Source organism: Cebidichthys violaceus, unplaced genomic scaffold, assembly GCF_023349555.1.
Source record: "Cebidichthys violaceus isolate CVI_PGR_0920_01 unplaced genomic scaffold, fCebVio1.0.p SCAF_20, whole genome shotgun sequence".
Classification (NCBI taxonomy): Eukaryota; Metazoa; Chordata; class Actinopteri; order Perciformes; family Stichaeidae; genus Cebidichthys; species Cebidichthys violaceus.
In genome coordinates this window covers 6896671-6911164 of record NW_027176373.1, presented here as the reverse complement: position 1 = coordinate 6911164, position 14494 = coordinate 6896671, and the positions used below count along the sequence as shown (strand labels likewise).

The 14494-nt window shown below is 39.4% G+C and overlaps 1 protein-coding gene across 1 annotated transcript in view; it reads left to right on the top strand.

Moving 5' to 3' along the window:
• The first annotated feature begins 272 nt into the window (after positions 1–272).
• mtnr1bb (melatonin receptor 1Bb) overlaps positions 273–14494 on the top strand; it is a 33831-nt gene continuing 19609 nt past the window's right edge. Inside the window, exon 1 of the mRNA XM_068715923.1 lies at positions 273–1214. Within this exon, the coding sequence (XP_068572024.1) occupies positions 1007–1214 (208 nt within the window). The 5' untranslated portion in view covers positions 273–1006. The remainder of the gene's footprint in view (positions 1215–14494) is intronic.

Genomic DNA, 14494 nt, shown 5'->3' with positions numbered 1-14494 from the left:
TGCACATAGGTCACAGTGTGCTGATTGGACGTCACAGTGTGCTGATTGGACTTCCCGCGTGCCGACCCACCGCTGTGTGTACACTCAGAGCATTGTGCTGAGATGAAAGGCAGATTTTGGGAAGTCACGCTGGGAATAGGCAGAGGAAAATGAGGCGAATCTTCTGTATGCACGCACACCTTGGTATTAGGGTTAGGGTTAGTCAGAGGAGAGAGAAAGGGAGAGACACACACACACACACACACACACACACACACACACAAACACAGCCGGCTCGGAGGTAAAAATGTCTGTGAAACCGTCTCCGTCCTCACTCAGTGGATTTCTCCACATCCAACGGTGCGCCTGACTGAGGGGCTTCTCCGTGATATTCACTACAGTACGACGCACAGCGCTGGTTGCGTCGTATAGTTTGGCGCATGGCAAGGGCATCAGGAATGGTCAGGAAAGACAATTTGTTCCCTTCGTTTGTTCAGACAATAGCGAATTAAATCAAAAAGACTCCCGGGGCGGTACAATGGTTTGACATTTTAGAAAGGAATAGCCTTTATTTTTTTTTTCCTTCAACGTGGGCGCACGCATAGTCAGAGATGCCAAGCAGCAAGCCAGGGGCACTTGAAGAGGATGAAGACTTGAAATATGAGTGGACTGGACCTTCTTTTATGAAATATTATCCAAACGAAAATTAATTTACATTTTCTCAACGAGGAGGTGTGGCACCGCCGCATGTCCGATCAGCTTTTGGTAGCACATGGATGGATGACTTTTGTACGAAGATACAGAAAGCGAAAAGCCCATGCAACTTTATATAGGTCACACGCGAGTACCACATATTATACCTCATACCGCCTTTAATAAGTAGCAGACTTGACCTGCGCTCTTGTGGAACTCGGGGAGGCATTCAGGTGCGCTCCATGTTTTGTTTAGGACACACCGGTACCGGCGGTACCTGCGGGACATAAATAGCAGTTGGGACTTGAAAGCAGCGTTGGGCTGTGGGCCAGTGATGCCGGACACATTCACACTCATAAAGAACCGGACGGAGGCACGGCTGGGGCAGCTAGAGCGCACACTGGCCACGGAGGGGAGCGCCCGCCCCGCCTGGGTCATCGCAATCCTGGCCAGCGTTTTGATCTTCACCACGGTGGTGGACGTGCTGGGGAATCTGCTGGTGATCATCTCGGTTTTCAGGAACCGCAAATTGAGGAACTCTGGTAAGACATTTCGTCCCTTGCAATGATCTTACATCATCACAAAAGATTGGTGATACGTGAACCTCGAAAACAATTTGGGGGGAGAGTGGTTGCGTCAACAGTAACTTTTAACAGTCGTATAATTAATTAGCATAATATTGTATAGGCTATGTATGTGGGTAAAATCCTGTAGACCTAGTGCATTCTGGGTAAAGTATCCCCCCCACGTCTTCCTTCCCTAAGGTGCATGTTTTGACCCACAGACCTCTGAGTGCACTTTGCCCCAAAATATCAGTCATCCCGGTGACAAAACTATTCCAAAGTAAATTGGTGCATTTTAAATAGTTTAAAAAAAATGTATTTAACAAAATGCCTCCTTTTGGATTAGGGTGTAAGCCTACTTCTGTCAGTATGCTTGCACCTAAATGTAAAGGCTATAGCTTCCAGTTAATAACATTATCCAGAGCACCCTTCACATCATGCGGAAGGGCGTACAGGACACAAGGCTGCTATTAGACACAGCAACGACTGCTGGGGATTTAATCATGTGCATTTCCAATTAATATACAGTGCATTGAAGGCACGATGGCCTATTATGTCTTTTTTCTTTATGTCAGCTTGGTGTATCTCTTGTCACTCTTCTGCTTCTTACCAGAAAAGTTCAAAAGGTAGTCTGACTCATGCTTGCTGTGTAAAGAGCAGGTTAATAAGCCCAGGTGAGTCCTTTTGAAAAGCTGACTACACTAGTGTTGATGAACCTTTTCTGATGTTAAATAGTGAAACTACCGAGGAGGCCACATGCGGCTACAGTGAAGCATAATACTAAATCATAAAGCATGGAAGTACGCTTTCACTTAACCCTCGCTCCATGTAAAATGAACCCTCGAGGTTGTAATTAAACCCTTTTCTGATGATAAGGATCCCTTTCAATAAGGTTACTGAATCATCCACAGTAGTCATTTTGTTATTCCTGAAACCAGTATCTCACCCTAATGCAGGGGTTTTGAAACGTTCTGTCATTCCAGCCTTTGGAGGCAGAAAAATGTAAAAAAAAAAAAAAAAAACCTATTTGATAAGAATTGTGTCTAACAAGGGTTTCAATGAAAATTAACCAATGAACAAAATAAAGCCTTCAGGCTATAGGTTATTGTTAGGCAAGCAGAAACTCTTGGCACTAAACCCCAATGCAGGTAACCTACTGGAAATAGGTACTGGTATTCATTCCTGCTAGATTTCAGAATGCTAAAAATCACTCTCAATCAGATAAGTTAAGACAGCAAATAAGTCTCAAAGGGGTCCAAAGACCAGAGTTTCTGGCTGAATCAGCTAAAATGAAGTCTGCATTAAGTCCAGGAAGGATCAGAATGTCCTGGGTGTGCAATTTCCCACCTCTCTTAAGCCCTAAAGAAAAGGGCGTCGTCACCCCCTGATTGGCCAAGAGGGGAAATGCATCAAGCTGTTCCTAATTAGGAGCCAGTCCTCACACCCTAAGCCACAAGTGATCCGAATAACCTTCCGATCGACTCAGAGGAATTGTGACGTTCAGCTAAAGGAAAACGGAAATGCCAGCAAGTACCACGGAATGAAGGAAAGCTATAGAGTTTTCAGACATACTGGTCTCTAATCATCGCCTATGAGCCCAAGAGCAGAATAGGCTGTGTAATATTTTAGTCTTACTTGGTTTTTGTTTAATAACAGTCAACCGAGCACATTGTCTTGTTCGTCTTGGAAACATAACTTATATTTCTTTTTGTCCATGTCAAATATCTGTGCATCCTTTAAACTGACATACTACCTGTCTTAATGAACATCAAAACACTAGTTCGGCATCACATTTCCCCCGTCACGCGCGCCCCACCTGTTTTATTTGCGCTTATTTTCTTCTCAGTTAGATGGACACAGTCCCAGGAGTATTTGAAGGCAACCCTGTCTTCAGAGAAAGACTCCCACATTCATTTTTTTTTTTAAACTAACGCTTAGGTAAGGTTCAGCTTATTCATAGCTCTGAATCGCCAGTCACCAGGGCTATTTTTTTATTGAAGCTCTTAAGAAGTTGAACTCAAGACCACTTGTAAATCAGTGTGATTACATTTGTGTGTAGTGTAACCTACAAAATCCTTTTAAATCATTATCTTATTAAACTTCACGCTCAGTGAAAGGCTTTAAAAATGAAAGCCATGCATTTCTACATTTTCTTCACCACCATATGCAAATAATATTGAGTTCAAAATGTTGATGCACCATGCCCTTCACCCAAAGATACTATATTTACCATCATTCAACGTACCATAGTAGAAAGCAATGACTTATGACTTTTTGTCTTCAGTTCAAAAATACGCTTTTCTACTGTTTAAAGGTGGATGGACTTCTTCAGTACCTATCCTCACTGATATATCTTTACATATACATTGAAATGTCACAAACATTGATCATGATATTCAGACTTGAACTTGTTATCTAGCCATGACAATGCTTTTTAGCCAAATAGCATCAGCTAACATTCGCTTGCATTACATTGTTGGCCAGCTAGCTTGAGTTTGGGATGATCGAGGTAGTTAGGTAGTTAGCTAGCTAGCCCAACAACTAGGATAGCCTATTTAATTTCATGTTCAATCACATCACATAACAAGTCAAAGTTGCAAAGTTAATCAAATAGCTGTTTCATGGGTCTACCTGGGATTCACAACACATGTAACAGCCCCGAGTGTGACACTCCTGCTTTAATGTTATTAAACGAAACTCTTCCCACTTCTTGAGTGAATAAGTCAGAGATTATGTCTTATTAAAAAGTCAGTTGGCGGTAAGCACGACAGTTTGTTTAACACCTTTACCTCCTGCATTATGTTTACATGACCTTTTTAATTATAAGACATGCAGTGTTGGTTGTACACTTTTTAAACATACTATAGTGAGAGCATACGGCCACGTGGCCTCAGTCAGATTTATCCAACAGCTGTGGGAGTTTTTGACCCACACAAATCTCACACAGCTCATACGATGGTATTCCATAAAAATAATAGTTTTAGATAAGATCATGTTTAGACTGTTATCACATTTACCCTTTTGCAAAACATGCTTATCTGTCCTACAGCCTGATTCAAGTGCCATTTGTGCTTTTAAAGAGAAAGTGCTTGTGGCTTGGATATTAGAGGAAAGGATGATTATGTTGATCTTTTGCTCAATTAAGACCGTGACCCTCTAAAGGACAATTCAGTAAACTGTGTTGTAGGAAACCTGTCCATTTCATCCACAATTTGAAAAACAATTCCCTGCATGGAGACACTTGGAGATATCTTCAGTTTATAGCTGAATTACAATGTACGTGTTTCTTTTCAGGTTATTCTTGGATATTGTGAGTTGTCCTTTTTTATAACGTATTTCTTGGTTCCCTATAGCCTACCGCTCCATATAAAGTGCTATTAAACATATATTTGTAGTGGGGTTTTGCCACTCATATGGTGCATTTCTGCCTTAAACCTGATCTCTCTCAACTCAAACGGCCCACTCAGCAGTTGAGAAACCACCCTGAATCCACAGTCATGAACTCGAAGCACGGCTATTGAAACAACCCACTCAACGGTTTTAAATGGGAGAACACCTGACTTAATACAGCATATAAACAGTCACAGCAAGAGCAGAGGGTAGCATATGATTACCCACTACAGTTGTCACGGCTTTGCTTAAGTCCCTGCTGTGGCAGAGTGAACAAAGTAAACTGACCGCTGAGTGTTGGAGCACAATATTTCGTCAGATGTTAGGTTAGTGATGGATGACTAACTCTGCGTCATTCTCACCTACAGTTTTTTTTTGCGATTGCTGACACACTTGTTGCCCATTTTGGCTCATTGTGTCAAAACTCTATTCAGAAGACTAATAAGACACTGGTAGATTACGTTTTTTTTACGATTGCTTAAGCACGATTTTGGAAAAACAGTTTGCTTTGTCAAAACACTACACAGAACTCACACAACTACACACACACACAATAGCTTAACACGTCAAATCTTTTGCAAATTGAAACACTTCATTCAAACCTATACAATAGTTTATTAAAACCCAATTTTGTCACAATATGGTACACACATAGTTCATAAGATCTGATTCTGTTTGTACCAGTTATAGTCTTCTGTGCTTAATCTTGAAACCTTTTTTTGTCATTTCTAATGATATTGTCTGGGTTTGATTTTTCAATGATATTGTTAGAGTGAAGTACATGAATGTATTTACCAAACACAACACAAGTACAAGTTACTACATACTGATGAAAATATTTATTTCCCTCCACATTGGAAATTCAATGACACTGATTGATTTTACAAAGGTTGCATTTTTCAATGAAAGGAAATCAGAACAGAACATATTTGAAAAATAATATAGTACGTAAACACATACATAACATTAACACAACATATCATTTGTGTTAACAAAAAATATATAATACGTGTTTAAACAACCAAACAAATTAAAAACAGGCCTCTCACTGCTTTGTCGTAAACAGGGACTCACCTGTGGTCTTTCCATAGTGCTTACATAGTGATTGATGAGTTGACAGTCAAGCAATTAGGTTTTGGCCAGCATGTGTATTGGCCAATTGGTCCATGGGTGTGGCATTTTGAATTTGATTTGGCAGTTTTGAAATGGCAAAAGAGTGACTTTATTCCTGTGTCTTATGTCAAGAACTATGTGCAGTCAGTGTGTTGCAAAAAGTGGCATGCTGAATTACAAATTGGGTGCAAAGCAGAAACTGTTTTTAGAGTTTTGGAGACTTAAACTGAGATTTTGCCCTCAATAATTGTCATTTTAGTGTGTTGGCAATTGAAAAAAATGGTCCTCCTCACTTCTATATCCAAATGAAACTCTGCAATCAAAACCTCACAACCCTTTTTCATTTTTGCAACAAAATGACACACACATACTCCATTTGTAGTGTTTATACAAAACACTGCTGTCTATGGCACTTTGTTTACCTTTTTTTATTGATGATGCATCATTTTGTGAAAGATTGTTCCAGAACATAGTACATACATACACATTTCAATGGACAAAAAAATAGAAAGGCTTTGCAAAAAGAACAACAAAAAAAACCACAGTAATAAATACAATACATTAATGTAAACTTACTAAAGCTAAAATAATCACAGTCTACAGGATTTGCATTTTGAAAAGAGATGTTTTGCCAATGAACAGATTTCATTCTTGAATGTGTTTATCCAATGTAAGAAACGTTGTGCATAACAACTGTTGAGGTTTTGATGCTTTTGTCTAAGCATTCACTTTTAGTGTGTTCAATCACGAAAAACTGTAAAAGTGATATATGCATACGGTATTCATTTTTAAATTACAGGCTCATTATCATTCTGACACTGAAGTGGCATTAAACTATTTTATTCACACAGATCAAATCTGTGATGCATGTTGGTCATGTAACAAAGCATAAGGATTGCACATTACCTTTCTACCCTCTCATTTTTTCCCCCTTTTTTAAAAGCTTTTCAAAGACCTCAACTTTTAACTGAAATGAAATTTTCTCTCATCATGTCCTATTGTATATCAGCAAGCTTCGGAACGGAGTCACACAATCACTCAGACCCATGCATTTATGAGCCATTAGAGCCATTTGTCCTCTGAAATGTGTCTTTTGAAAAAGAAAAGTTTTGACTCATACACACGGACTCCAACATACAGATGCGTGTCTACATGCAAAAGCCCATAAAGCGTATTCAGGAATATGCTGTACAGTTAGTCTCCACATCTGATTGTGATGCATCGTATGAATGTGTGTGTGAGCATGTGAAAGGTGTATTTTACAGTTGTGTGGGGCAGAGGTTTTTGTCCCCTGTGATTTGTCTTTGAAGGAGCGTAGGTGCTGCAAAACTTCAAATATAGTTAGACAGGATCACACAATATTTACATCATATCTCTCCACCTCCATCTCATTTATTTTCTCTAAAGCTCTATGCCTCTACAAATACAATGCTTAAAATATTCCTTAGTTAAGACTGAGGCTTTAGAGAAAAAGCACTCTACTACCCAGTGCAGCGTTTCACATCCAGTCTCTCAGTCTGCCTCTATCCATGGTGTGGAAACACTCAAACTTAAGGCCTCTCTCAATTGACTTTTCTTTCTGTGCTTGTGTTCTTGTGAATTTGTGAAACATCATCAGTCACAGCCCAAATACTGTTCCAATTCAAAGTCTGCATCTAGCCAAGTACAGTCCCAATAAACAGAAAGGTTGAAAATGTTTGGCTCCAATGTTTTCAGAGATGTGTGGCTCCGTCGACCAGGTGAGACCAGCCGCTCATCTTGGCAGCCAAGGTGAGAACAACCATGTTCATCCAAGGTGAGAACGGTTTTACCGTGCAAATATAACTTTTAGAGATTTTTTGCGGCATATACTAATTGCAGATTATTGATGATCTATATTGGCAGATACAGATCCCTTTGTTGTTTGATTATAGTTGCTGGTCTACAAGGTTCCAGAGGTCTTTTTTTTTTGCTAATGTCACAAAAGTAATTTAAACCGCTCTGAAGTCAATCAACCATTCTATTTTGACTTTATTATAGTCATCTATAGTGTTTTTTTCTTCATAAAAACACACAATTCAAATGCTTAGAGCTAGTGTAAACAGTTCATAATTCCCTCTCGAATACCTGCTTCAAACAACTGGATTTAACACTACATTTTACGAGGTTACATGTAAACAAGAGGGATCCGTAGAGATCACGGATCGCCGATGGTCCGTTACGTCATGCTACATAAAAGGATGATAAGAAGCAAATCATAAAACCATCGAAAACCACATCAAATATGCTGGAGTTGAAATCACAATAGATAAAACAAGTTGTGAGACATGTTTTATAAAGTATGTAGTAGTAACTTCCTTTTGGTCTTTCCGATATGAAGCACTTTGTAACCCCTGTTTCAATGTTTCAAAAGGTTCTGATATACCTACTTGCAACACTAGTATCTCGTTATTCCTGTAAGATTTTGTATTGGTAAAAATCTCTTCTCACGTCTTATGTTTAGAATGTAATTTAATATTTAATATACTCATCATTTTTAAAACATAGTCATACCCTTTATTTCCACTCTGACCAGTAGGAACCCTCAGATTCTTTGTTCTTTCTGGTTTCTACGATAATTGATGCTCCCGACTAAGGTTTTTTTTTCCCACGGGAGCACTTTGGTGTTTGATTTTAATTCATTAAAATCAAACACAGAAGATCAGACAGCTGAAAAGGTTGTCAGATTGATAAGATTTCCTTTAATGCTGAGGAGCTTTCTCAGTTTCTGTTGCACAGTTAAAAAAAAAAAAAAAAAAAGCTTCTCCAAAACAGACAGCTGAAGGCAGGCTCATACCATCCACCCAACGACCCTCTTGGAACCTTTTTATGTGCGTAACAGAGGAGTTATGGAGAAAAGGAGGCAGAAAGACGGAGAAATCACAGCGCAGATGAAATGGAAATATAGTAGAGTTAAGCTGTAGCTCATGAAGAAAAGGGGAAGAGATTAGACACGGGCTCTGTTGCTGGTTTGATTTGAATTAATCCATGATTGAATCATTTGGAATCACGCATGGAAATTGCTTTTGACATCACATTATACATCCCATTGTGGTACATATTAGCCACTCTAGTTTAGTGCCATCATGTAGTTTAATTTAGAATCCATAGGGGAGCTGAGTTGTCACTGATCTATAATGCATGGGATGGGAGTGTCTGCAGGGCTTTTCTATGTGTTGAGGCTTTGCCATATAATTCTTTCATCATCTGGATTTTACTGTTTTTTGTCTTACTCTGTGAGTATTTAGGCATAAGTGAAGGTTGGGCATGACTGCTGGGGATGTTTTCAGCAGCTTTAAGTGCTCTGGGAGTCTACTTCTGCCTGAGCTGTGCCCAGACACTGTCCTGTATCTTTGGGTGAAGCCTGACTTCTGTAATTCCCTTGAACATAGACAGCTGGATAATGGAAGCAGGAGGAGCCTAGATCAGCTAGATGGAGAGGAGGAAGGCTAGAGAGAGAGAGAGAGAGAGAGAGAGAGAGAGATGCAAAAGGAAGGTTTAGAAACTAAAAAATTACAAGGACACAGGCTATAAAATAGAGAAAGACAGCCCAACATTTAGATAAGAGAGAAAAAGGACTGAAATCCTCGCTATGAAAAATACGAGAGTGATGCTGTTTTATAAAGGGAAGAGGCACAGCTGAGACATATAAGAACTACTGTCATGTGTCATCACAATCACCCAGTTGTTATCAGTACTTTACTGCTGAGATGGGGAATGAGTCAATAGCACAAGTTTGCACATACGCGTGCACACACAGATACTGACGGAACAATTTTCTTTAATCTCAATAACCATGAACGTGATAGATCGACCCATTTAATCTGCAAAGCCACTGATCAGTAATTTCAGTCCTTTGTTCTTTATCAAATCCAGTAATGCATGCTGTACATCCCCATATCTACAATAATTGCTTTGTGATAATTTGAAGTGCATTATGTAACAGTTTCTCAAAACCCTCAGGCAACAGTGGGTGAAGAGGTGGAAGAAGCGAGGGATTTACTGCAAGAGAAGGAGGGAGAGAGAGAGAGGGAATGAAAGGAGGGAGGTGAAATAGAGAAGACGTAAGAAATTAGGGGCAATCTAGGATGAGAAAATGAGAATAGGATATACGAGGGAGGGAGCTGTCACAGGAATGTGCAGAACTGTATTCATGCAAACGACTCTGCAAACAAGACAGACAAACAGAATGTTTGTTTCAGCTAGATGCAGCGAGAGACAGCGGAGCAGGATGGAAGCTCCTTCCTAATCTACTGTTGGATGCAGAGATGTAGATAAAGACTTTAAATGTACATAAAGGTTTAGAAGCCAAATGTGATCATATCATTATGCATCTGGGAAGTTATTCAAATTTGATTTATGCAAGAATTTTTGTTCAGATTGCGGATTTCATATTTAACTGCGATGGGACTGGTCATTTTCTTTTGCTAGAAACTTCTCAGGGGTGATATTCTGAAAATACTCACAGCACAACTGATTTATCATTAAGCCAAACAAATTATAGCAAAATGCGCAACTAAATGCTTCAATTTGCAGCTGTATCAGCACAAGATTTAGAGCTACACTTTGATGCGTTAAAATCATTCAAATGTTGTGTAGTATTTATGACACTGAGTGTTTTGGTTCAAATAAATTACTGTTTAGTTTTCATTCAATTAGTTTTCTATTCAGAAAACCCTGAAGTCATGTTAAATACAGCACAGCAGTTTAGATAAATCTTATTAGAGATAAGCATAAAATCAGTCTTATCCAAAATGAAACCATGGATTAAAGACTCATGGCTATGTGTATAGGGACCATCTGTTTCGGATTGATTTGAAATAAACCTGAATTGAATAGTTAATCAAATATGATTGACTTCTACTCATACATAGTCTAGTCTTTCAAACTCAAGTTGAAGAAGATCAAGGCTCCAGAGTCAAAATGGACACGTTTCCTACATAAATTAATTTCCCTTACACCTATTTTTTTTATTTAACTTATTTAACAAGTGAGGTTGTTCAGTGAATTAGCCAATTATGATTGTCTATTAGAGCAAGTTTGACCATGATGGAATTTATTTGGAAAGGCTCACTGTTCTCAGGACTTATTTATTAAAAGTACCATACAGGCTAATGTTAAAGACACTATGTGTAACTTTCAGAGAATCCTTATTATGAATGGCCGCTGTCCGTAAAGTGTGCTCCTCACGCAGCTTCGGTTGCACTTAGCTAGTTGGCCACCCCTGCCTTGCACCTCTCTTATAGACCTTGCTTTGTATTGTTGCATAATTTATTGTTATAAAATTATCACCATTTGTCATCATACACAAGTTAGTATCATGATCATGTTAGCTAGTTAAATTATCTGACTAGCCAACTAATAAATCCACTTAGATAGTATTTTGCAACAAAGGGAAATGTAAATTAGGAACAATTTACGCTTCTCTCTCCTGGGGGCTACATGTCCTTTTGTTTCTGTTTGTCTGTTTCACAACTCCCAAACTCCTGTTTGCAGGCCTGGTATAACTTGGCAGCCCGGGACAGACAGTTTGAGCACTCAAATACTGTGCATCCAAAATGCCAAGTTTTAGGATCAAACACAGAATGCCCAGAGAAATTAAAACCCTTCAAAGGTTGCAGTGAGTCGACCGGACGTAATTATGTGAGCTATGATGTGAAAAGCCAATCCAGACATTACACGTAATGAAAGAGATTGTGCCTAGAAGATGTCTTTTGGTGGTTTATGATCAATGATTTCAGGAGTCATTTCTCCCTTTGAGCCGCGCAGCTTTAATCTAGACTTTTATTTTCCTGATGTTCACTGTTATATGAGCTAAGACAGCTTTCTGATTTAATCCTCTGCTTTGCTTTACAGTTCATTGTGCAATTCAAAGGTCAATCTTGCAGGACTAACTAGACTTAATGTCTGCCTGCTGCACTCAGTAGAAATGCCAGTAATCCAAAACATCACAGTATCATATGAGTCCAATGTGTAAATCTACCAAATCGCAGATGTAGTGTAACATATCACTAAGAATCTACTGTGCAGAAGGGTAACCTCTTTTCCACATCATAGGAATATGTAGGTCTGCTTTGCAACAGGTTTACTTACTAGACATTGAACTATTCCAAATACCTCTTGTTTTTAGACAGACAGAGGTGTGTGTGCTGTTAAACCTCACAGCCAACATGTGCCGCAAGACTGAGCAGGATGGCATTTTTAATGTGAAGGAATAGAGGGGAAAAAACGGATGAGGACCGGTGTTGTGCATTCTTAATGTTGGGGGGGATGCAGAGGGTTTGGCTTGCCTGAGGCAAAGCGTCCACAGAGTGTATTTTGAATGTTAATTGTCCTGACCTGAGTTCATCTCCAACGCAAACAAAAGCATACCACCAGATGACAACTTCATTGATGGGCACTCATTAATTGCGATGCACACAAGTACCTTCTCATATATGTCATATGTGTAATATTCCATCTGGTTTGAGAGGCAGCTTGAGGTGGGTTAACAGCCTTGCAAAAAAACAGCAATATCTCGATTTTCCTTGTAACTTCTTAAAAACGGATCAATAACTTGCTTCGCTTATTTAGCAATCTGCCGCCTGCCATTTTCTAGTCCTTGTATTACTCTCTAGAGGAAACTAATAGCCTGTTAAACTAACTGAAACTCCCTGTAGTCACACGTCCATCTGTAACAACAGAAGCCTCACACAATATCTGAGAATACTCAGGGGATCATTTTGTCATCTTTTGAATGATGTCGACATTACGGTCACTTAATAAAAAGGCTCTCAGACAGCAGTCGATGTTGGATGAGACCTGTTCATTTCATCCACTAGAGAAAGCTTGTTCCATGCTGCTAGACAGGCTTTTTCCTCTGAGAAAGGAAATTGCCATAACAACAAAACAAAGAGATAGTCATTTTGTTTCTGTTTAATCATACAGACATTATAGAAATCCATTTATATACATCGTACCTTAGTTTAAAAAGATTCTTTTATTAATAAATATCCTCCTCCCAACACAGAAAGTGAGCCGCAGCCCACAAGGCTGCTGTTCTGTTTGAAAACACTTCAATTACGACAACAAGAAGTCAGCTGCTGCCAGGCACACACATACTATATATGGCACCTCTGCATGTTGGGGAGACAGGAAGTGTAATCACGCCTGATGGAAAAACAACTTTGTACCTAGAAATCTGGCACGAATACGTATCGACAGACCTGAGCATTATTTTTGTGTTCTGTTGATTCATGTGCACTCACACCTGAGGTCTGGCAAGAAAACAAGTGCATCGCTAATGTGTATGCATTAAAGATACACACATTGAGAGACACTGACAATGGACTGGAAAACATGACATGAGAAATATGATTAACAGATTGATTCATCAGTGATCATACTATCATTTACACTTGGTGGAAAACATGACACATTTCCGGCCGCCAAGCATTCATCAAAGCTGTTATTCTATCATAGTGATTCAGGATGTTAAAAAGAAAAGCATGGACCTTAAATCTTTTCCACTTTGTTTCAAACTGGTGATGATTTGATGAAGTCACAGTCACAGCAAACACGGACAACCGAACGAAGCGGTTGCTTACGGTGCCACAGGAACAAGGGGTCCACACAGAGCATGAAATGGAAAAAAAAGGTTGATTTATTCTTAGACTTTAACAATATAGTCTTAGTTACCTTTTACAAATATATAAAGTGTCTTCAGGTTAATTTTGTTGTGATTTAAAGCAGGTATGAATGAATGCTAATGTATAACTGCTGGATGTGTAAATAGGCGAAGTCTGCTCACAAGTTCTCCAAAACAGCTTTTGTAACTGTTCGACTTTTGCATTTACTCATTGGGAGGAAACAGTAGAACATATTTTCTTTCTTTTTGGGATTTTTAAATAGTTATTATTCCTCTGCACTTCTTGCATATTGCAATTGGACAATGTTAAATAGTACTTTTAGAGGGAATAAACATGAAGTGTGCCAACTGTCTTTTACACTGGTCTGTTTCAAATTACTTGTAGGGTTTGTATGATGTTTCCTTTAGTTTTTATGTCACTGGCTTTTTCATGACGATACAAAGCAATGTGGCATACGCAGTCAAATGTGCAGGTCCCATCCATAAAGCTTACTAGTGTACTTTTTTTGTAAGCAGCTGTTTCATCTAAGTTAAGTAAAATTTTCCAATGACATACAGTATTCTGTTATCAATGAATGGCAGCAGAACACCGGGCGGGGTTCTTTCTGTTCCCCTCTTACTGAAGAGTAAAATTTGATGTTGCCTGAGTCAAAGAGGCTTCCTGTAAGCCAGATTCCTCTGCTAAAGAAATGCATTACAGAGGCAGAGGAAGAAGGATGCAGCTGATGGGGCTGCAGCCCACGGTTGGATAGCAGCTAGCCTGGCTGGTGAGTGGCCTGCCTGGCCAGCATCAACATCATCACCTTTAGCCAAAGTGATGAGGACTGAACTGCTGAGAACCAACAGGCAGAGCTGACTGGCAGTATTTGCGCAGCAGTTGCCAGCCGTTGCCAACTGAAGCTACAGCGAATTACTATACACTAGTCCATTGGACTATGTTGCTGATGCCAGCACTGAGAGGAAAGTGCCGACGTGTGACGAGGAGATTTGAAACTTTCCTAAAAGATGTGCCAAGTGTAACAACAAGAGTCAACCGTTGAGCAGAAACTGTTGTGTTCAGAGCATGTTTAATGCTTAACAGCAGTTGTTGGCATCCTAACATGCTAGGCTA